The sequence below is a fragment of the Sciurus vulgaris genome (assembly GCF_902686455.1).
Source record: "Sciurus vulgaris genome assembly, chromosome: 7".
In the NCBI taxonomy this organism is placed as follows: Eukaryota; Metazoa; Chordata; class Mammalia; order Rodentia; family Sciuridae; genus Sciurus; species Sciurus vulgaris.
In genome coordinates, this window is record NC_136467.1 from 137,921,380 (window position 1) to 137,944,721 (window position 23,342).

Here is a 23,342-nt window from a genome sequence, read left to right on the forward strand (position 1 = left end):
CCCTAGGTATGGCTTAATTACTGGGAAATGCAGAGGCCAGTTCCCAGGGGTATGAGACCCCAATATTACAGCAGGACCCTTGGCAGTAGATGCTGGCTGGTGAGCAGCTGGCCCAGGGCTCTGATCATCTTCCCTGGAGCTGAAATTGGACCTGGGGTCCAGAGTGAGGCTGAATGTAAGATAAGGGATGTGACGGTAGTTAAGCTGGAAAATCCAGAGGCAAGCATGTCTTTTCAGGGGCTTCCATGTGTGTTTTGTGTTGTCTTGTTCCATTTTCTGAATACTCTATAACTTCACAGTGATCTGCTTACTCAGGTGTAATATGAAGCCAGGAATTATGTTGTCAAGATTGGAATTTAGTTTGGTGTCTAATGGGGAAAGTAAAGGTAGAATGTTCCATGAGGTTCAGGAAGAGGAGGACACCTCAAGGCAACCTAGTACAAATAAGGGGGTCCCTGCTTCTCAGTGGAGCTCCCTGAAACAAAGAAAAGGCACTGCTCAGATACCAAGGAAAAGAGTTCACGTCACCAGCCTGTGGGTACAGATGAAGACATCTGTGTGAAGCTTGTGTCCCCAGTGTGTTACCATTCATCTGCTCTCAAGGATCCCGGGGTCCTGCAGAGTCCCCCTTGAGGATTTCTGGAAGTCCCAAAGGGTTCCACAAATAAGCTTGCTTCCCATGCACTGGACATTGCCTCCTGCTGTGTCCCTGGCACCCAGCATTGAGCCTTTGGAGACCTCCTGGTTCCTGTGGTGTGCCAGGTTTGCCCAGGCCTGTGCCTTCTCCCCCTGATGTCAACTCATCATCTGGTTCTCTAGCATCTGGGCTTTGGTTCCCGTCTTCCTACCTACCTGGCAAAGCCCCTCCCTCAAATCTTCCCTTAGGTTTCCCCCGCCACATAACAGAATGCAGATAAAGACTTGGAGATCTCACTTCGTACCTGACTCAATCTCGGTTCAGGCAGAATCTTACCTGCAGGAGTGTGATTCAGAAAGTCAACAAAATGCCAGGTACTTTATGATCTTTGGTGAACATATTTTATAAGTTCAGATTTCTGAAGAGCAGAGATGGGCATGGCAATCTTATGTGTATTATTTCTCTGGAAAGAAAGAAAATCCCACAGTGGTATTTGGATTCCATGTTTGGCACATAGGGCTACTTTTCTTTACCAGTAGTTCCTCCTAAAGGAAACTAAAAATCAAGACAAGGAAAAAGGAAACTAGTAGTGAGAATTAAGCAGGTGGAATGTTTGTACAAAAGAGGTAGCTGTAGTCTAGACATTTACAGTGAATGTACTAGAATAATCGCCTATCCTAGCACTCATTAAATATGGTCATGTCTCCTAGCAGATTTGTCTAACCAGAAATGCACAGTGTGTAATTTTTGACATTCTGCCATGAAGGTGGGACAGGCATTCCTAACACATCCTTCTGTTAATGGCAATTGCTACCTTGTTGTATTTACACCTCTTTCCACCATTGCCTGTAAGTTCCCATCAGCCCTAGGAGCTTAGCTTTGTACTGTTTGCAAGACATAATGTAGTAAGTAATCAATATACATCTTTGATGAATGAATGATAAATTCCAGCAACAACATATGTTGTATTGTGTTTTCTCAAGATGGAACTAACTTAATTACTCTATAGACTAGAAGTTACCTAAGTTGACAAGATTTTCCAGTTGGGTGGCCAGAATTCTTTACTGTTGATTATGATGATTACTTAGACAGGAAAGACAGAGTGGAGTGGGCAGTATTCCTTAGAAACAGGGCACAGGTATGTGATATGTTGGGTTCCAAGTAAACTGCTGGTTTAAAAATAATTTTGTTCAGGCCAAATGTTCAGATAGGAAGAAGGAAATAAATTTTTAAAAAACAAAGTGTTTTTAAGAAGGTCGATCATATGTAATACAGTTTAGGGCTCAGGGTATGGCTCATGACAGAGCACGTGCCTGACCTCTATGAGGCCCTGGCCTCCATCCCTAGCACACACACCCCATACACACATTCAATACAGTTTAAAGCTACTAGTTTCTGAGTTTAGAAAATGGTCGAAAGTATGAAATTATTCATGGTTACCTGGGAAACCCTATTCTGATTGCAAGCAGAGATATCACAGGGTTAGATAGAAATTGAAAGAGTCAAAGTATAATGTTTCTGTATGTGTTTGTTTGTTTGCTGCAGATAAGGAACAAGGAAAAAATTTTGAAAGAAGGAAACATGAGAAGAAGAAAAAAGCTGTCTCTCCAGGAAAGGCAGAGAAACAATGGGTCTCTTGAACATAGAATTTCCAAACCACTTTCCACCCAGGCCATCCCATGTAGAGTTATAGCAGAAGTGGAACCCTGCAGTTCTAGAAGTGACTTCTTCCTCATATATACTGTTATCAGGAAAGCCCCATGTTGGTCCACTCGATTGGCCCAATGGTGGACATCTAGGAGAGATGGGCAAGTGAGGCCTCCTCTCTGCAACATTTGGATGGAAAACCAAAGAGAGCTTGGTTATTCCTGTGGTGGTGGAAGTTGCCATCTCTGACCATGTTTACCATAGAGGAGAAATGGTGAACAAGGAGAGAGGAGGAAGCAGGGGAGCAGAGAGAAAAGATGGAGAGAAAGCACAGATGAATCTGAGGCCCTTGTTCCATCACCTTCTGGGGACCAGCTGCACCTGGCCCTTTCCACAACCTCAGATTCCATAAGCCAATGTTACTCCATAAACCCCTGCTATTGAAGCTGTTTGATGTGAGTCTCCATCACTTGAGACCACATGGGTCCTAAGACACATGCAGTTGCAGACTTTTGGCATAGAAGCAGGACAGAAGGTAGTAGACTGTGGTGCTCAACTTCCATGTTAGGGAACTCAGAGCAGCAGAGGGCTGAGGCTCAGGTGTCCTGGGTGCCAAATGTTGTTCAAGATTAATTCTGGGTCTTTTCCTCTTAGCTGGGAATACCTACAAATTCACTTGATGTCAGGTTGTGGCTCATTCCTTCCAGTAAGCATGTGCTGACCACTTGCCCTTGGTGAGACACCATGCTGTCTGTGATTTTATAGTCAGGAGATGTAAAAATGAGATTTTAAGAATGAGCCCTTGTTCTCAAGGAGCTCACAGGCTGATAGGGGGTAGAGACACAAATATTTGCAATCCCACGTGTAGTGTCTTAAATGAGAGATATACGGCCATGATTTCAAGCAGGGGTAGCACCTCCTTTAAGAACTCAAGTAACTTTTACACATCATGTTTCAGCTAAATCTTGAAAGACAGATAGGAACCACAGATAGATTTGTCAGCATGCATAGGATAGAAATATGGAGATGTGAACCAGCAGGCAGCAAGCACGGAAGAGTAGGGGGACATGAAGCTGGGGTTTCAGAAGGGGATGGACTATCTTAGTCTGTGTTCCGCTGTTATAACTAATACCTGAGACTGAGAATTTATAATGTACAGAGATTTATCTAGCAAGGCCTTCCTCCTGCATCATAATCTAGCATGGAGAAGAAACAGGAGTGAGTGAGCTCCGGGCTCTCTTCTTCCCAAAAAACCACAATACCATAGTGGGGACCCACTCTCATGACCTCATGTAATCCTAATTTCCTCCCAAAGGCCCCAACTCCAAATGCTATGAACTTATGAATTTGGGAATTAAGTTTCCAGCACCTGAACTTTTGGGGGACACATTCAAATCATAGCAGAGGATTCGTTTCCCTTATAAAATGTGAACTTATTCTGATAAGTGGATGCTGATACATAATGGGGGGGGGTGGCAAGGGAAAAATGGAGGAATGTTGGATTGTATAGAGGGAAATGAGGGGACAGGGAGAAGGAAAGATGGTAGAATGAGACAGACATCATTACCCTATGTACATGTATGACTGCACGAATGGTGTGACTATATCATGTTCAACCAGAGAAATAAAAAGTTGTCCCTCATTTGTGTACAATGAATCAAAACGCATTTTGCTGTCGTGTATAACTAAATAGAACAATTAAAAATTAGAAATACTTTAAAACCATTAATTTGAACATAATAGTTTAAAATAAAACAACTTAGAAATTTTATAAAATGTGAACTTATCTGATAGAAAATGTGGAAACTCATTGAACTAATTCAAGTGTTTGAAGTCTTTGTTTTTTAAACTTTATTTTTTCACAGTACTGGGGATAGGACCCAGGGTACTCTACCACTGAACTACCTCCCAGCCCTTTTCAGTTTTTGTTTTGAGACAGGGTCTCACTAAGTTGCCAGGCTGGCCTTGAACTTGTGACTCTCCCGCCTCAGCCTTCTGAGTTGCTGGGGTTGCAGTCATGTGCCACTGCTCTCAGTTTTTAAATGATTACCTGCCTTCCCTGTGGAACCCCTGTCAGCCAGGGGTGAGGCTGGAGGCCTGGAAACAAGTCAAGGTGTTTCACAATGCCTGAGTTAGAAGAGAGGAAAGTCTGAGCCGAGACAATGCAGGGGTCTTGGGGGAGAAGCTCACTGAAGAAAATGATGCTCAGATAGTAAAAATCCATTGGGAAGATGGCTCATGGGAGAGAGCTCATGTAGAGGAAGGAGCTCAGTATTATCTGGAACCTGGCTGCATGAGAGGAGGAATGCGTGAAAGTGAGCTAGGGGGGAAATCGGGGAACAGTGCTCTGGTGGAGATTATCTGGTAACTTTTGGATTTCCTGAGATGGTGGTGGGACCATGGAAATGTTGCCCTCAGAGTGTGTGAGAGACAGGACAGGCCAGGGTCAGAATGTGTACTTGGCAGTTGGATCCAAAATGACCCAGAGGCCCAGTGACAGAGGAAGATGAGGAAAGAACCCAGAGAACACCAGGCTTATGGGATGGTAGAGAGGGAGAGCAAGCAAGGAACTGAGGTGGGAGGGGAAAGGGGAGGAGCAGAGGCTGTGGACAGCAGCCCCTGAAGGCCCAGGTCCTGGCAGGAGCCAGACCCAGCCTGCAGCAGGGCTCTGGCGGCGGGAGGCTCAATGACAGGAAGTATTGTGGATAATCATATTTCTTCACTCCCCCTTGTTGTGCCTTCCTATATTCCTCGAACATTCGTAATCAGAAGGCCCTACATTTCGTGACATATATGAAGGGCATGTCTTGTGGAACCAGCAGAGTTTCTGGAAACTAGACCTGCCTCTTCATAGTTACATATTCACAGACTACCATTTGGAATAATGCTGTAGAGAACTTTCCATTTTACTGTTTACCTATGTTTATTTTCCCTCTTTATGTAGCTCATTTAAAGGGTAGAATAAGACAGCTGACAGATATCCTGTAGGCCCAGTCCAAGGAGGAATTAATGAGATATAGGATTGTAGTACAGGGTTGGCCCACTTAAGACAAGTCTCATTAAATTCACTTCATAAAGCATAGTCAGCATAACAAATTTAAGAAAGATACTGCATGCATATTAAGACCTGAAAATATGAATGGAATTTAAACCATACTTTCATCAGCATTTTTTAAAATTACACATGGGCGGATTAAAAAAAAATCCTTTAAGTTGCATATACTTCCTTCTGTTCTTTACAGCAGGAAAATCTATTCATCTGCTTTATGGAATTGACATCTCCAAAGGATGAATCCACTCCCTGGGAACCAAAGTACAATACAATACAAACTATACACAGCTCCCCAAATTAGACCTGACTGCCACTCACTCAAGCCAAAAACAGCCTTCTTAAGATGAGATAAAGCAGACCAGAAGGTAAAGCACAGTGGTTCATGTCTGTAATAATTCCAGCAACTCAGGATGCTGAGGCAGAAGGATCATAAGTTCAAGGCCAACCTCATCCTCATCAACTTGGTGAGAACCCGTCTCAAAAAGAAAACAATAATAAAAAGAACTGGATATAGCTCAGTGTTAGGGTGTCCCTGAGTTCAATCCCCAGTAATGGGGGGAATAAAGAAAGAAACAAAGGAGAGAAAAAGGAAGTCCAGAAAGGAAGGTGTAAGGAACATATTACAGGGAAAACAGAAGAGTTGATTATTTTATAATTTTTTAAAAACTAGATTGAATCAGTGAATACTTATCCATTGAACACCTCAGTTTCAGGATTCCTACTGCTTAGAGAACCTATTTAAATATGAATCCCAAATAATGTTATACCATGTCTGATGCAGGAATTTATCTGGCAATATTAAGCAGATCAAATTTTTGAGAAGACTAGTCTGAATAGAAGCTATTTTTAGCATAGTTGAACTAAAGGAGATCAGTATAGATATTCAAGATGGAAAAATCATAATAATAAATGGAAAACCAAAATTCAAGGTCCCTCTAACCTTCAAAGCAGAATTGACTCACATGCTTCTCAGGAAACAAACATCTCTTAGGGACTTTTGACCAGAGCCCTCTAAGGACGCACCTTTCAAGGCAAGAACATCTGGAAATTATCTGTGCCCTACAGGTACTTCACAGTTGCCAGTGGCTGTTCCACAAGGGGTCAGAAATCAGACTCTATAACACCCAACCAGACTTAGGCATTTACAAAACGTAATTACACTTTAATAATACTTTTACTTAGATTTCATGCTTATTGCAATAAAAGGAGATTTTTTTTATCTTCTAGTTTATGCCATAATTTTAAAAGTGGCAAGACAGATATTGTACTCATGATTGCAGATTTGTTTAATTAAGGTTACTTTCAACCATTCTGACACTTTTTTAAAAAAATAAATTTTATCGTATATATTTAAGGTACACAACATGATGTTCTACATATAATGGTTACTATAATGAAAGAAATCAACATATGTGTTACCTTACATAGTAACCCATTTTCTCCCATGTGGCAAAAACTGTTATAATCTACTTATTTAGCAAAAATCTTGAGTACAATACACTATTATTAACTGTGGTCCTCATGCTGAGTATTAGCTCTTTTCATTTGTTCAGCCTGCATATTTATTACTTTATATCTTTTAACTTATATCTCCCCAAATATTTTCAAAACTGTGTATATTAGCTGGTTCTTTGCATTATGTTTTGTTTTGTTGTTTTTTGTTTTGTTTGTTTGTTTGTTTGCATTATATTTTAAAAACCAGTTTCCCAGCTGGGCACAGTGGCGTATGCCTGTAATCCCAGTGGCTCGGGATTGCAAGTTCAGAGCCAGCCTCAGCAACAGTGAAGCACTAAGCAATTCAGTGAGATCCTGTTTCTAAATAAAATACAAAATAGGACTGGGGTGCTGGGGCTGTAGCTCAGTGGTGGAACACTTGCCTTGCACGTGTGAGGCACTGGGTTCAATCCTCAGCAAAAATCAATCAATCAATAAATAAAGATACTGTGTCCATATACAACTAAAAATATTTTTGAAAATTAGGGCTGGGGATGTGGCTCAGTGGTTGAGTGCCTCTGAGTTCAATCCCCACTACCCCCCCACAAAAAAAAACAATTTCCCACCCCACCTCCAAATAAAATGAAGAATCTGTATCTGTCAGAATATCACATGGTTGTGTTCTGTGGGCAAAGAATTCCAAGCGACCTCTAGCAGATGGCAGGTGGAGTCTCTTCCTAGGCAGGGCTGGCTGCGTCTCACTTCACCCTGCATCTGAAGTCCCACTCAGGGATGTGTTGCAAATCTGTTTCAAATTCTTCTTCATTCAGATGCTGTCTCTGTAGAAGATGCACTCCCAAGTTCTTTTCTGTTTTCCTTTTTTGTTTTTTAGGTGAAAGTCACTTGGCAAACATTTAACCGTTTAACCACTTTCAAGTGAACTTGTCCTTGATATTTAGGACATTCATAGTTGCACAACCATGACCTGTCTGCTTAGTTGCAAAACACTTGCAGTGCCCCAAAGAAACACGGTGCATGTTAAACAGTAGTTCCCCATTTCCTGCTCCCCACCCAGGCTCTGGGGACCACCAATCTGTGTTCCAAGTCTATGGAGCTACTTATTCTGAATATTTTGTAGAAAACAGAATCATATGCTATATGATATCTTGTATCTGACTTCTTTCATTTAGCATGATCTTCTCAAGGTTCATTGGCATCGTGATACTGGGATCCTTTTTTATGATGGAATAATCTTCCATGGCATGTGTATCTTACCTTTTGACCTCTGTGAATAATGCTACTGTGAATGTGTGTAAATGCATGTGTTTGAGTACCTGTTTTTGATTCTTTTGTTTATACACCTAGATATGAAATTACTGAGCCACTTGGTAACTTCTTGAGGAAGCGTGAAACTGTTTTGCACAATAACTGAATCATTTCACGTTTTCAACAATGTGAGACAGTTCCCATTTTCCACATCCTCACCAATCTTGTTTTTGTTTTTCTGTGTCCTTCTCTCTCTCTCTCTCTCTCTACACCTCCCTCCTTTCTCTTATCTTTCTGCTTCCTATCTATCCATCCATTTCTTTCTTCCTCCCTTCTTTACCTTCCTTCTCTTCCTCCCCTGCCTCCCAATCTGTGAGGTGGGTCTCTTTGTGGTCTCTATTTGCATTACCCTAGAGACTAAAGGATGTGGAACATTTTTTCATGTGCTTGTGGGCTGTTTGTGTGTCTTCTGTGGAGAAAAAGCTGTTCATGTCCTTGACTCACTTTTCAACAGGGTGCCTTTATTGTTGGGCTCTAATGTACTTTTTATATCTTGGACACTAGCCCCTTATTACTCCAAACTTTTTATTGCCTCCTAAATGCTTGCAGGTGAGCAGCTCTGTCTTCTTTCCTTCCTCCTTTTCTTTCCCAAATACTGAAAACATAAGATTTTATTATTAAAGGAAATGGATCTTTATTTTAGAAAGGTATAGAGAATACAACTTAAAATCTCCATAATTCTACACCCAAAGATAAGCACTGTTCACATTTTTATATCCTTGTGTTCCCCTGCCAAACTGAGGAATGCTTCACCACTGACACAGCCCCTTTTTAATTTTTAATTTTGAGACAAGTTATTGCTAAGTTGCTTGGGGGTCTCACTAAGTTGCTGAGGCTGGCCTTAAACTTGCAGTCCTCCTGCCTCAGCCTCTAGAGTCACTGAGATTGCAGCTAATGAACCTTGCAAGATCATGCTAAATGAAAGAAGCCAGATCTAAGATAGCACATAGCATATGAGTCTGTTTTCTATAAACTATTCAGAATAAGTAGCTCCATAGAATTAGAACACAGATTGGTGGTCATCAGGGCCTGGGTAGTGGGGTAGGAAATGGGGAACAGCTGCTGGAATTGCAGGTGCCACCACATTCAACTTGTAGTCTTTTTTTAATGTGCAGAATAAGAATAAATGTGTGTGTGTGTGTGTGTGTGTGTGTGTAAGACTCCTGCTGCTGCCATATACTATTTTAATATTTTAATGACTTTTCTGACATGGAAAATTATATTAATTTACATGTATTTATCACAGCATTTTTTGTGGCTAGTGAAATAGAATCTTTCTATGTATTTGTTTATCATTTGTATTCCTCTTAATTGTTCAAGTCTTTTTTGTCTACTTTTTCTGTTGCGGTTTTATGAATAAAACACTAGTGCATTTTCTCTCATACTTGTTAACACATTTTATTTTAGATTTTTATCTACTTTTTAATTATCCTTCATAGTGTTTGAGGTATAGAGATATTTTATGGTGTGTGTGTGTTTGTGTGTGTGTGTGTGTGTGGTCATGAGGAGCATTTTTTCATAGATTTCTGCTTTTACATGTAAAAAAATCTTTATTCACTAAAATACCATATAATATCTACTCACATTTTCTCAATTTATTTATTATTGAAATTCCAATATAGTTCCATGTGGGATTTATTATAAGATGAAAGGTATTATAAGATGAGAGGATCACACTTTATTTTTCTCCACTGTTAGCTAACGTCCCATAACTGATACCATTTATGAGATGAATCATTTACCTAAATAAATCTCCAAGACATGAAATCAGTCATTGCACTTAGTTTTCTTTTAGGGATGCTTTAAACATCTGCTTGTTCGCACAGCAGGTTATCTGTGCTTTGGTTTACTTGTGTCCCTGTTCTTTCAGCCTCACCCTCATTTTGGACCAGCACAGCCATGTGACAATCCCCCAATCCTCCCTAGAGAGCTGGCAGTGCAACCAGAGGTAGTTGAAAAGTAAAACCTCTAAGTGCCCCTGAACTGAGTAACTCTTTCCATGGTCACATTGAGCCACATGAGTCCTTTGGTGGTCCTGCTGAGCAATGTGAGTCCTTAGTCAGACTGACAAATTCCTCAGATTGTCTCCCTGGTTCCTGGAGTCCAGGTGGCTCACAGTTGCTATACAATATAGGGTTTTTTTTTTTTTTTTTGTCATATTCTGTCCTTTTTCTTAATGTGTCCTAGAAGGACTGGAATTTGTCATTCTCAGGGCTGTGAATCCTGAATGGCTACATGTAGACTTGGGAATCCACCTGAGTTCAGGTTCTGGCTTTGTCACTTCCTGGTTGTGGGAGTCAGCAAGTTGCTCTCCAGAATTCAATTCCTTTTTCTTTAAAATGAGTTTAACAGTGACCCTCCTTACAAGGTCATTTTCCAGTGCCTGGCACATATTATGTGTATGATATCCTATTGGTGAGTTCCTCTGAGAGAAACTAGTTGTAATTGAGGGCCAGAATTTAAATATGCACCAAGAACTACAGAGTTCTTGTCAGGAAGCTTTGTGCATTAAGGTGACTATAATAAAGCCTGTAGCATAACAGCCATCCTGTTACTTGATGACGATTTATTGCAAATGCTGAAGTCGATTTTCCAAGGTTTAATTATTTGGGAGGAAAATAAGAATAAAGCAGGTAATGGTGTGACAAGGGGATGAAAGTGGAAAGCCCACCTTCCATCATACATTAAGGAAGCATCTATTTGTTTCTTTTTTGAAGCACAGTACATGAAAAGTACAGTGGAAGAGTTAGTAAGAAATGGCAGAATTGGAATTTGCAGCCAGCACCTCTGACTGCAGGGCAGCATTTGATAAGACTTGTAACCTGGACAGGCCCTGCACCTCTGATTCTCAAGCTTTCAATTCAGGCCCAAAGTCAAGCGCATAGAGTCTAAATTAGCAGAGGGATCCTGCCTACAACCCAGGAATGTTGATTCTTATTTGAATTTAATGAGCAGTTTGTTTGAGGATATAAGCAAATACCAAGTAGTTGCTGTCAGTGTTCATGAAGTAAGGGAAGTCAATCATTTTTAGGAGATGACACTATTTTGCCATCATCTGTTGGTGTTTTAAAATCTATTTCATGGTAAAATGACTTCCAAAACACATCAACTACTAGACATCTGTTTTAAAATAGCATTGCTATACTAATTTGCAAAAAAGCAGCTGTGTTTTTGGGGGAGTAGGGTTTTAAAGAAGTGTGATAGGGTGTTTTTTTGGATTGTTTGTTTGTTTGTTTGAACAAGCATTTCTGCTTGGAGATGTCTAGTGACCATTTCATCTTCTAATACTGGATATAGCTAAGAAAATGGCAACATTTAAAAGGAAGACTTAAAGGGAAAATCTCTGTTAAGAAGTGCCATCCATATGACCATGGGGTTGAGATAATTCTTGGTTCGGAACCCTGAGCTTTGGCGGCTGAGGCCTGACAGTGTAGTAGTCACTTGAAGTATTTACTTAACTCTCAGCAACTTCCCCTACTTTAGGAACTTCTTCTTCTCAGTCCAGAGTGGTGGACCCTGGCAGCCATCTTGTACTGTGATGTATCCTCTGTCCTCCTGACTCTGCTGATCGGACCAAGACCCTTGACTCATGAAGTGAATATACGATTGGGGATGACAGTCACTCCATCATTCTTTTGACAGAAACACTTTATACACCAACTGCTTGCCTTAAGAAGCAGTGAGGCAAAGAATGGCAGTCTACACAGAAGGAAACCAAGCAGGGGAAGGGGACCAGGAAAGAGTCCAGAGAGCAGCAAAGTTCCTATTCCCGTGCCTTCATGGGGCTGGCAGACCTGTGTTACCTTGATCCCCCTTGTTCCTGAGCAAGTTCCCCTTGCCATCAGGCCAACAGGAGTCCAGCAGAGGCACCTGGGGGTACACTGGTGTCCTGTTTTTGCTCCAGGCACCTCTTGTTGGCTCTGAACCACTACAGCTCACACACAGGAGAGAGCTTTGGCAGCAAGCAGGAGAGTGCCCATGGTCTCAAAAATGGAGAGAAGACATTTCAAGCATGATATGGTAAGAAGTACAAAGAACATACTAAGAGCAAGCAGAGCCTCTGCCAAAGCCCTCCATAAACACTCTCAGTTAAAGTGAAGTTAAAGCTTCAAACAAATTTATGAGGAGAGACTGAGGATCTGGAGACTAATAGATGCACATGTTGTATCAGGTAGCTCGGGCTGCATAACAAATACCACAGACCATTAATTTGAACCACAGAACATTCCTCACAGTTCTGTAGGCTGAAAGTTCAACATCAAGGTGTCAGTAGGATTAGTTTCCCTTGAGACCCCCTCTCCTTGGCTATAGACAGCTGTCTTCTCCCTTTGTCTTCGTATGATGATCCCTGTCTCCATTGCCTCTTCCTATAAGGATATCAGATTGGTGTACAGCCCATCTCAATGATCTTATTTTAACTTAATTATTTCTTTAGAATCTCTGTCTCCCAGCATATTCACATCTGAAATACTAGAGATTAACAATTCAACATATAAATTAAGGGGCCACAGTTCAGCAGCCTATAATAGCTCCCTCCAGGACTCTAGCTTTGGATTTCAGTCTCGGTCTTATGTCCCGGGGACAGTCAAAGCAAGAAGAGCCCTGCTGAAACAAGTTTCTTCTTGGAGATGCTGAAGCTTATACCAAATGACTGTGCCCTCTGGTCACTCTCCAATCCTATATTCTAATACAGGATTTTTAAATGATGCTATACTTTGGTCCTTTTAAGTACAATGAAAAGAACTACTTCCAGTATTGGGGGCTTCCTGAGAGGATACTCAAGCTGCTAGGGAACATGTAACCATCCCGGTCTTCAGAGAGGCCTCACCTCTGAGGCCTCAGGAGCTAACCTCTCTCAGGAGAGGGTACCTCTCAAGTGTCTCAGGAAGTTCTTTCTCCTACATCCACTCTGAACTCAACCATGATGGTCGCTGATCCCTGGGCAGCTGGTTCTTCCTTCCATTGCTCCTGCTGCTCCTGGCAAGTCCTTTTCTGTTTTGGGCATCCGAGCCTCCTCAGAAGAGAGAATTCGATTGGCCCATAGAGTCACCATCATAATCCAGCTTCTGCTGCACTAAGCTCATGGCTGGCCAGCATCTGACCTTGGTCCGGTCATTGTGCCACTGGAGAAGGGTCTGAAGAGGTCCAGAGAGCAAGACCTCAACTCAAAGACAATGGGGTCCTTGACATATATAACAGATAGGATTTCAACACGTGTCAATTAGCGAGGCACCAAGATTTAATCAGGGAAACAAGGTGTATGTGCTCAGGTGACATGTGGGCTACTCTGAGAGTGAGAAGCAACCCCATGGTCTGAAGAGTTATTGTTTATAGAGGGACAGTAGCTAGCAGCTGGACTAGAGGTGGAATGGGGGGCGGGCAGGTCACACAATTTCAGACCAGTTTTCCTCACATTTGCGTGTTGCTCCCAAACATGCTACTTTCTGTGAGCAAAGGAACAGGACATGGGCTCAAGGACAGACTGGATTGCCCACAAACTGCTTGTTTTGCATTCCAGTGGCTCATGGCACTTCTCTTTTGAGACTCAGTATTTATTTCTCTGTATCCCCAGATTCCCGTAGTAATCGGAGGCTTGGTGAGGGGATTATGTACCCAAGCTCAGTGGCTTATACGAGGTCAGCAGGGGGTAGGCCCTTCTAGGCTCCCCATAATGGTATTCATAATTAGCAGGCAGCTTGGTTGGCCTGTTCATTGCAAAATAAAATCTATGTCTTGGAGATACTCTCCTAAAATGCATGAAATTGATTGATGGAGTAGAAGGAAACCTGCCTTCTAACCCCTTCTCTCTCATGGGCGAGTCACCTCACCTCTCCCATGTAATAGCCCTACCTTAGAGGCAGTAGTACATGCCTAACATGAGATGAAGTGCTCACACAAACATCCATTGAAAGTACAGGTTTGGTTTGGTTTGGGTTTTGTGGTGCTGGGGCTTAAGCTGGGCTTGGTGCTTGCTAGGCGTGTGCCCTTCCACTGAGCCACACCCCCAGCCCCGGTTCTCACTTAAACCCCTGCCTTCTTTTGGCAGACAGTGCACTCCCAGGCCCCTTACTCTTCACATTTCACGTCTGTCAAGGGAGTTACATTTAACCAGAAAATAAAATTTGCACACGAAGTATTGTAATGTTTACACTCTACACTTAGAAGAACTTCTAAAGATATGTGCTCGTCTGGGAATCATGTCAGACATATTCAGAGCACCTTTGGAGATTTTCAGAAATGAGAAGTAGATTTCTCTTGCCTCAATGGAGGGAGAATGTTCCCCTTGGCCCATCTGCATAATGCTCTGTAGAAACTCTGTGGTGCTGGGAAAGACCACATTCTGTTGTAAAGTGCAGAACCCAACCTTTCCTCCTCTCTTCTTTAAGCCATACTTGGTTTTTTATTTACAAGTGGGTCAGATGAGCATAGTGGCTAGGGAAGATTCTTGATATGGCATTGACATGGTATTGGGGAGGCATTACATTGTGCGCTCTGACTGACCCACAAGGCCCTCTTTCGGAATCCACTGAAGATGGGATGCCAGCGCTCTGTGTCTGGATGCATGTAGCTGCCCATCTGCCTCTGTGGGCCCTGGGCATCAGCCTGGAAGCCGGAGCTCTTTGAAGGGCCACCTTTCTTCTCCTGGCTTTAGAACATTAGTGCCCTGAGTCCCATACTTCCCCTAATATAAATTCTTTTTAATAAATTATCGACTTGTATGGTGTCTGAATAAGTTTTCTTAATTAGGCCCTGTTTTAGTCAGCTTTTTTGCTGCTGCCACTAAAAGATCCATCAGAACAATTATAGAGGAGGAAAAGCTTATTTGAGGGCTCAACAGTTTCAGAGGTCTTAGTCCATAGAAGGCCAGCACCATTCCTCAGGGCTTGAGGTAATTCAGGACATCATGGTGGGAGAGTGTGGCAGAGGGAAGCAGCTCACATCATGATCAGAAAACAGAGAGAGTGTCCACTCACCAGATACAAACATGTACCCCAAAGCCATGTCCCCAATTCCCACCCCCTCTAGCCATACCCCTACTTTAGTTACCACTGTTAATTCCTGCTTTGGGGGGACACCTCATATCCAAAACATAACAGGCTCCATTTTGCTGTCTGTTTCATTATTGGACTAAGTTTTGTGGCTTGGTTTGGTTTGGTTAAGACAGAGTCTCACTGTGTTGCCCAGGCTGGTCTTGAACTCTGGGGCTCCTGTCATTCTCTGTCTCAGCTTCCCAAGTAGCTGGGACTACAAGTGCAAATGTCATACCCTGTTAAGTTTTTAAATTTGTTTATCCAGGATAGCATTAAACTTGTTCATGGGCATCTTTCAGGTCTTTTTTTGTTAAAGTCATCTGAGGGCACTTTTCGGAGGTGTGTGTGTCATGTACACACACTCACACTATTGATTGCCTGTTCTATGTGAAGTACTCTTATGCACTGGCACAGTGGGGGACCCTGGCTTAGCAAGTCTAACTTACTGGCCTGAGGTCACCCAGCTAATAAGTCGTTGTGGCAGGACCTAAAAGGCAGTTTTTTTTTTTTTCACATCCTGTAGAACAACCAAGTTAAATCTGAGAATCCCCCGCTCCCTGCCCCAACCCCAGTGACACACCCGGATCTTGTTCTTCCAGGCTGGTGTAAGAGACCTAAGGCTGGGCTGCTCACGTGACTGCTATGCTGACAGCAGAGCTTTCATGCCAGAGCTCCCCGCTCGCCTTGCTCCCAGTGCAGCTAGGGACAAGGCCACCTTCTCCTTACACCATGAGAAAAGTAAACAAGTGTTTCCGGAGAGTGTCCTGACTTTCAAAACATCATTGATCTCTTTTGGTCTACCTCTTACTCACAGCGGTGTGTCCTCATGGAATCCCAGAGAGGAGGGCCCCGCCGCAGACTCCGTGCAGCAGACAGCTCTTTCCTAGGTCCTCTGGTTCATGGAGCGCCACTATATTTTGGGCATCAGTGGTTCTAACCAAAGCACCCTCCTACATGCGTTCCCTCGATTCCAAATGTGGTAATGAAATTAAGGGTTGATGTTTGCTCAGGGAACTAATATAAAAGATGAGTACTCAGTCACAAAGAAGAATGAAACTATGGCATTTGCTGGTAAATGAATGGAACTGGAAAATATGCTAAGTGAAATAAACCAGTCCCCAAAAACTAAAGGTAGAATGTTCTCTCTGATATGTGGATGCTAACCACAACAAGGGAGGGGGAGATTAGAAGTTCACTGAACTAGACAAAGGAGTATGCAGAGAAGGGGGGGTGGCAATAGGAAAGACGTAACTTTCCTAGCCTCACATGTAAATACATGACCAGTGTAACTCCACATCATGCACAACCACAATAATGGGATCCCAACTGAACCAAGTTATACTTACTCTATGTATGTATAATATTTTAAAATATACTCTACCGTCATGTGAAAAAATAATGAAAAATAAATAAATAAAACATAAGTACTTACCCAAAGTGGTTATTTGTGATTTATCACACACCAAGAGTGGGGTATCAAAGATTTCATCTATAGAGGCCACTGGACAAATATGTTCAAGATGCAGCTTAATGCTACTTTCTTTAGAAAATCTTCCGTGATACCTCTGTCCTCCGGGAAGAGTGGTTTATCCTTGGTGTTCCCTGTACCTACATATAGGTCCATCAGAAAGCCACTGAGGGCTGGGGAGATAGCTCAGTCTGTAGAGTACTTGAGTTGCAGGCACAAGTCCCTGGATTCAAACCCCAGTACTGAAAAAAAAAAAAAAAAAAAAAAAAAAAAAAATAGCCTTGGGCTGGGGATATAGCTCAGTTGGTAGAGTGCTTGCCTCACAAGCACAAGGCCCTGGGTTCGATCCCCAGCACTGATTGTTAGGATACTACTTACTATTTTCATGTCTTCTCCACTAGACTATAAACCCCTTTGGACAGGAAATCTGTTGATATGTTATCCTTAGTGCTTATCATAATGATTGGACAGTAAATATTCACGGATGATGAAAATCCCCTGGCCTTTCACTAATACTGCATATATACGTAGGTATATGTGTGTAGGTGTTATATATGGGTGTTCCTATATGTGGACTTGCATGCCTGTGTTTGTACCTTGTAACACACAATACATATTTTAGATATGCAGCTTATCATTTGGGAGGGAATACATTTATTACTATAGAGCACTGTTATGGTTTAGATTTGAGTTATCCCCCAAAAGTTTCTGAATGAGACAGTGTAAGAAGGTTTAGAGGTAAAATGATTAGGTTATGAGAGCCTTAATCCAGTAGTGAATTTATCCCTTGACAGGGATTAACTGAGTGGTAACTGTAGGCTGGTAGGGTGTGGCTTGAGAAGGTGGGTCACTCGGGATGTCTCTGGGGCATATATTTGGTGAGTTGAACTCATCTCTCTTGGCTTGCTGGTGTGATGCCTTGTGCTTCTTCCTACCACTTCAGTCTTGCACCGTGATATTCTGCCTCAGTTTAGGCCCTGAGGAATGGAGCTGGCTGTCTATGGATTGAGACCTCTGAAACCATGAACTTCCAGATATACTTTTTCTCCTCTAAAATTGTTCTTGTCAGGTCTTTTAGTTATAGCAGGAAAAAAAAAAAAAAAAACTGACTGAAACAAGCACTATAAATGTAAAATGGTAGAGACTTAATCTTGAGCTCCATTGATCTAGGACAATCCATGAGAAGTGCTCTTCTGAATACTGTAAATCCCTGATAGGACATTTTTTTTTTTAAGTTACTTTCCCATTGCTTAAGCTTTCTGATTGCATGAATTAAGGACTAATGGTAGCCTCCTCCAAGGCAAAACTTTACTCTGAAATAAAAAAATCTCAACTTTAAAGCCTTTTGCAATGTCTTATGTTATTCTTTCCTCATCTGAAGCAGTAGATTATAGCACTTCCTGTCTTTCCCCCCTGCATGTGGAATCTAACCCAGCACCTCAGGAAGAATGGAAGATGATTTTTTTTTAAATGTCAAAAATAAAAGAAGGAAAATGGAACTTCCTCCTGTGCATCTCACCCAGCTTCTGTCACAGACCTTGGATGCCTGCTCTCCGGCATTAGATAAGAGAAAAATGTGCACAGCCGTAAACACCAGAAAAGAAGGACACATCTGAAACCCTTTGTGCAATGTAAATGCTCGTCATGCTAAGAGCTCACAGTCAGGCACGGAAGGATGGACCTGTTGAGACACCTCACTGGAGAACTCAAGCTCCCTCCACCCACACATTGTGTAAAAGATCCTGCTGGGTCCTGATGCCCAATGTCCCCCGCCTCCATGAGGCATGTTTATGGTAGCTGGCAGAGGCCAGACTGTCCCCGCAGCACAGGCATCTGGCCTCATACCATCATGAACACAGCCTCACACCATCCAGAGATGAGACCGAAGAAAGTAATATCAAGAGTTCAGAGCATGCACTTCAGGAAGCTGCTTGATTAGGAATTTTTTTTTCCAGAAATATTTACTTGAGTTTAATTAAGGAAGTAAAGGGCTCCATACTATTAAAAAACAACAACAAAAACCTGTTAATTCCCCTATGATCTATCTTCACATATACACAAATTTTCTTCCCAGAGGAGGGAGCAAATGTATGTGGGCGAGAGAAAGGACTGAAATAAAAATCCACCTTTGATCAGAACTCCCTGTTATGGTGTTCCTTCTGAAAATGATTTCTAATCAATGAGTACTACTGCAGTGCATTGAGGATAATCACCTTACACGTGTTTCACTCTAAGCTGTGATTAGAAACAAGATGTGAGATCAGAGGGGCATAAAACGAAAATAAGGAGAAAATCTCAAATAGGAGCTGAGATGTGTGGGCTGTGGGATATTTAATAAGCACAGAGACTTGCTCCAGGTGGTGTGGTTCGGATCTTCACCCTCTCGGTAAACATTTCCTCCCTGCTTTGAGCATCACTGATGGGATTAACAGGGATGTTAAGGTAGCTTATCACATGCTGCTCTCGGATCCAAAGATAGGGCATCATCTGGAATTGAGAGGGGTTCTGTATCAGAGGTGTATCTGGAAGCTGAACCTTCTCACCAATAGTTGCTTCTCCCCGGTGGTTGGGAGCTGGTTTTCAAGCAGGGCCTGCCTGCTGCAGTCTACCAGCATGAGCAGTGGTTGAACCTGGGCCTCATTGGTCCCGATAAGACTCCAGGATGTTGGAAAGGGAATAAAAGATGGGATAATTTTACCAGTGACAGAAAAGTGTTTGAGGGAAAGCTAGGGTCAGGTGTGTGGCAGTGAAGACCCCCGGGTCTCTCTAGAGGATGAAGGCATGTTTGCTGGGCGTTTATTGGACCCAGGAGAAAGAGATTCCAGACTCCTGAGAATGCAGAATGAAAGTGTGATGGAAGCTCCTGCGTACCCAGAAGCAAGGGGTGTTTGTCACGGTGCCCAGTGTTCAGTGAGGCCCCACCAGAGAGAGGTAGTTATCTTCATTTGTCTGTAAGACAAAGCTCCCTCCTTATGGAAGGAGCCCCCTTGGACACGTGCCATCCTTCCCTTGAGAGATATCCTTCCTCTGTGTTTTTTGTTTGTTTAGTCATGTGTGTGTGTTTGTTTTCCTGTTTGGTTTGGTTTTTCTGGTGCCAGGTATTGAATGCAGGGCCTCCCACATGCTAGGCAAGCATTCTATCACTGAGCATTCTATCACCAGCCCTATCGGTTCCCTTTAGCCCTGTGTTCAGATAGCTGAAAGAATGCCAGCGGATCTGCTCATGTGATCTTAGAAACTCACTGTGAGCACCTTTAGTCATGTGATTCCCTTGAAAGCATCCTTGCTTGGTGACACTCCCCCCAGAGACAAACTCAGAGGCTCTAAAGCTTGATCTGCCTGTTCTAAATTCAGTATCACCGGCTGCTTGCTTTTCTTACCATGTTCCTAAAGCTTTGCCTTTATTCCTACTCCCAGTAGGTAAAGATACAGTTTTTAACATCCTTATCTTCTGCAGAAAGATTGAGTGAAGCTAAAATGAGTGGTAGCTTATTACAGTGGTCCTTCCCAGAATATGTTTACAAATGGGAATAGCTTTCCACTCAGGATCATTGAGAACTCACCTAAATGTAACCTAGAAAATAGACTAAACAAACTCCATGGTGGCCTCAGGCCAGATGATTCTGAAGAAGTGATATGTAGGCACAGATTTGTACCTTATTGAACATCTGTGCATTAAAAGCTGAGTAGCACTGCTGCATTGATACCCTCCCAGCCTCAAGGACATTTGCACCCATCAGTAAGTATCAGCCACCTCAGAAGCAACCAATGATAGACATGCTGCCTCTGGGGTAAAATTAGGGACTGGACCGAGAGCATTTACCTGCATGCAGGCAGAATTAAAACAGCCAGACCGTGCTCGAAGTGCCCACGGCGGAATTTGGCCAAAGCTCTGGGCCAGTGTGTCTGTTGTTACTTTAGATTTATTCAATTAGAGTCACAAGCAAAGTGAATTGAGCTGTGTGGTTGATTTGAATATTACCTTGGAAGAGAGTGTGAAGAGATTAACAAATCCTAAGGGACCAGGGACAAGTGCCAGGCTCCTCTCCTGTCCCCACACTCAGGCTGGGTTTTACAGATTCATTTAGGAATGACAAGAATGAAAAAGCACAAGAGCAGATACACCTTTTGTTCAATGCCATGTAGCCATTTTCCTGCTTCAGCATGGTCTGGAATTTCGTGTGTGTATGTGTGTGTGTGTGTGTACTGCAGCAAAAATAAAGCTGGTGTGTGTGGAGTCTGTCAGGCTGCAGAAGGGGGCCTGCCTGAGAGCTGGGGTGGGGTGGGGGGTTGGTCATTTGGATCCTGCCTTTGTCTTGATAAATGTGTGGTCTGGCACAAGTCGGCTGCAGGCCATTCATCTGGTGATGCACAAAATTGGGACAGATGAAATATTGCCAATAATTGCACAGGCCTCATGTTTCCAGAGTCTGTAGGATAAATAAACCATGCACTTCGACAAAGAACCTCCTCAGCTCTGCCTTTTAGTGCCACGTGGCAGTTGGATGTCTCGCACTCCATTCAAAGAGTGAGGCATTTTTACAGGTTTCTAATTCACAGCTTAATCGAGGTAGGGATGAGCTTGATGCCAGGGACCATCCTGTTTTCAGATTGAACTGGCATTGTCCAGTATAAGTCTCTCCTGGTTAAGATGGCAATGAGTCTTCCAGTAGAATAGAAGTCAGAACTTAGGGGACAGAGAGGGAGCAGCAGGGAGATACAGGTTTTCTTGGGGTTCCTCTGTCCTTAACTTTGACTTTTTAATGACATTCTTAGTCCCATGACCTCTCACTGTTATGATGCTTCCCCTATGTCCAGGATATAAGATTGCAACTAAAATTAGAGAGGAACATATCTAGGTGGCAGTGGCTCCCCCACTAATCAGCTTTGTGACCTTGCACAAGACATTTAACTCTGTGAACCCCCTCCCCACCTGCTCAGTGAGGGGGCTGGGATCATTCGGTATCATGGCCCACTCCAGCACAATCAGTCTCTGACCTCTGTTCCCTGGTTTTGGACTTAAGTCAGTAGCCCCTCTATTCCAGAAAAGGAAGGAATTTGAAAGAGAACACCTAGACCTGTTTTTGGAGTGTGGACCTTTACTATGACTATTAGATTTTTCTAAGCTCCTTGTACATATTTTCATCAGAGCGTACCTGGGGAGACGAGACAGACCCCGACATGTCTCATTTGCATGTGTCAGCCCTGACTGCTTTGAAACTTCACAAACAGGGAAGTGAAAACAGTGACCTGAGTGTACCTTTGGATTCATTCGTGTGCTGTATCCTTCACCCACGTTAGCCGGGTAGAGTTGTTTGCTGTTGCCGGCTACTGTTTTGCCAGAGAGGTTCTTCACCTTCCTCCCATTTCAAGTAGTGAGACTGACTTTGGGCCATTTCCTGCCTCCTTATTCCCGCCCTCCCTTCCTGGTGGGGACCAATGTCTTATTCATATCTATCCCTTTAATATAGCATTTGACACATAGCAGATAATCAGAAATGTATTTGTCAATTGCATTGGCCCAAAAACAAGGCAGAGAAGATGAGAACGAAGTCACAGAATTAAGACTGGTGGAAATTAACATGGTAAGCTAGGGAAGATGGAGTGTACATGCAGCCTGCACCTAGGAGATGCGGTTCCCACGTGTCTGTGGACTAGTGTTGTCCAAAATGTGAGTGAATTATCACCTGGGGTTTCTGTGTCATCGTGGAAATGTGGAACTTACTCTGTGTAGCTCTCCCAGATCACGGCTTTCTTCTTTCAGGAAGTGAGAGAAGTTTGTCCTTTACACTTTGGGCAGCATTCCCTAAATCAGAAGAAGGAAATCGGTTTAAAATAAAGCATGACGTTTGCCTGCGGAAGGGTCAAGTAGGGAAAGAATAAAGATTAAATGCAAACACATGCTCCAGCTTCCCCCAAATCATCAGTGAATGATTCCACACGCCCAGTGGCCGAAACAACCTTCCGGAGTCTTCCCCTTTTTCTGACTCCCGCAGGCAGTGTAGCGTGGTGGTCAAGCCTCAGTCTGGAGCCAGACCCCCGGGTTTGAAGCACGGCTCCTGTGCTCACTTACTGTTATTACTTAACCGTGTCTTCAGTGGTCCCCAGTCAGTGCTCTTGCTCTCTGGCAAGAACGCCAGGTTCCGCACCCCCAGTCTTGTCTCATCTGTGCCCCTGCTCCAACTTCCAGGCCCCCCATTTCAGCTGCCCTTGGGCAACTTGCTCCTTTCCCCACCCAGAGAGTTCTAGGTGGGACTCTGCATGTCCTGAGTGGGACCCAGAGTTGGCCTCCCTCTCCCCTGTGGCTCTGATCCATTCACTCTAGTGTGAAGGGGTTTTGGACCCTGTGACTCCTTTTTTATGAGCCCCAGAGCTCCTTCACCTCCTCTCTGGTTCTTTCTTTTTTCTCTTTTGACCTCTTCTTTCCCTCCACTCCTTCTCTGTGTCTTTCAAAGAATTCAAATCCAAGGGCTAGATTTTTTTTACCCGGCTCTCTTCATTTGAAGTACTGTATCATTCAAGTTCACTACTCTTTTTTTAGTTTCTTCATAGAAGTTTCTAGTTATATAAAAATATCATCTATGGGCATGTTTAGTGTCTGTCTCCTTTCACTAGTGAACACACTCCACAAAATGAGAATTTTGTCTCTGCTCATGTTCTATCGCCAGAGCATACCTGATGCCTGGCACCTAAAAGCCACCTAGTAAATAGCTGTTGAATGAATAGATGCCACACAAAATAGCATTG

General features: G+C 43.0%; 1 protein-coding gene across 2 annotated transcripts in view; it reads left to right on the forward strand.

The window, feature by feature from the left end:
• Positions 1 to 23,342, forward strand: part of FARS2 (phenylalanyl-tRNA synthetase 2, mitochondrial) — a 391,223-nt gene that overhangs the window by 240,337 nt on the left and 127,544 nt on the right. The window contains exon 6 of one of the 2 annotated variants that reach the window (XM_079146398.1): positions 5,527 to 7,261. The exons of the other annotated variant lie outside the window; for it this stretch is intronic. Within the exon in view, the coding sequence (XP_079002524.1) occupies positions 5,527 to 5,560 (34 nt within the window). The 3' untranslated portion in view covers positions 5,561 to 7,261. Of the gene's footprint in view, positions 1 to 5,526; positions 7,262 to 23,342 lie in introns of those variants that run through there. 2 annotated transcript variants of the gene reach the window in all.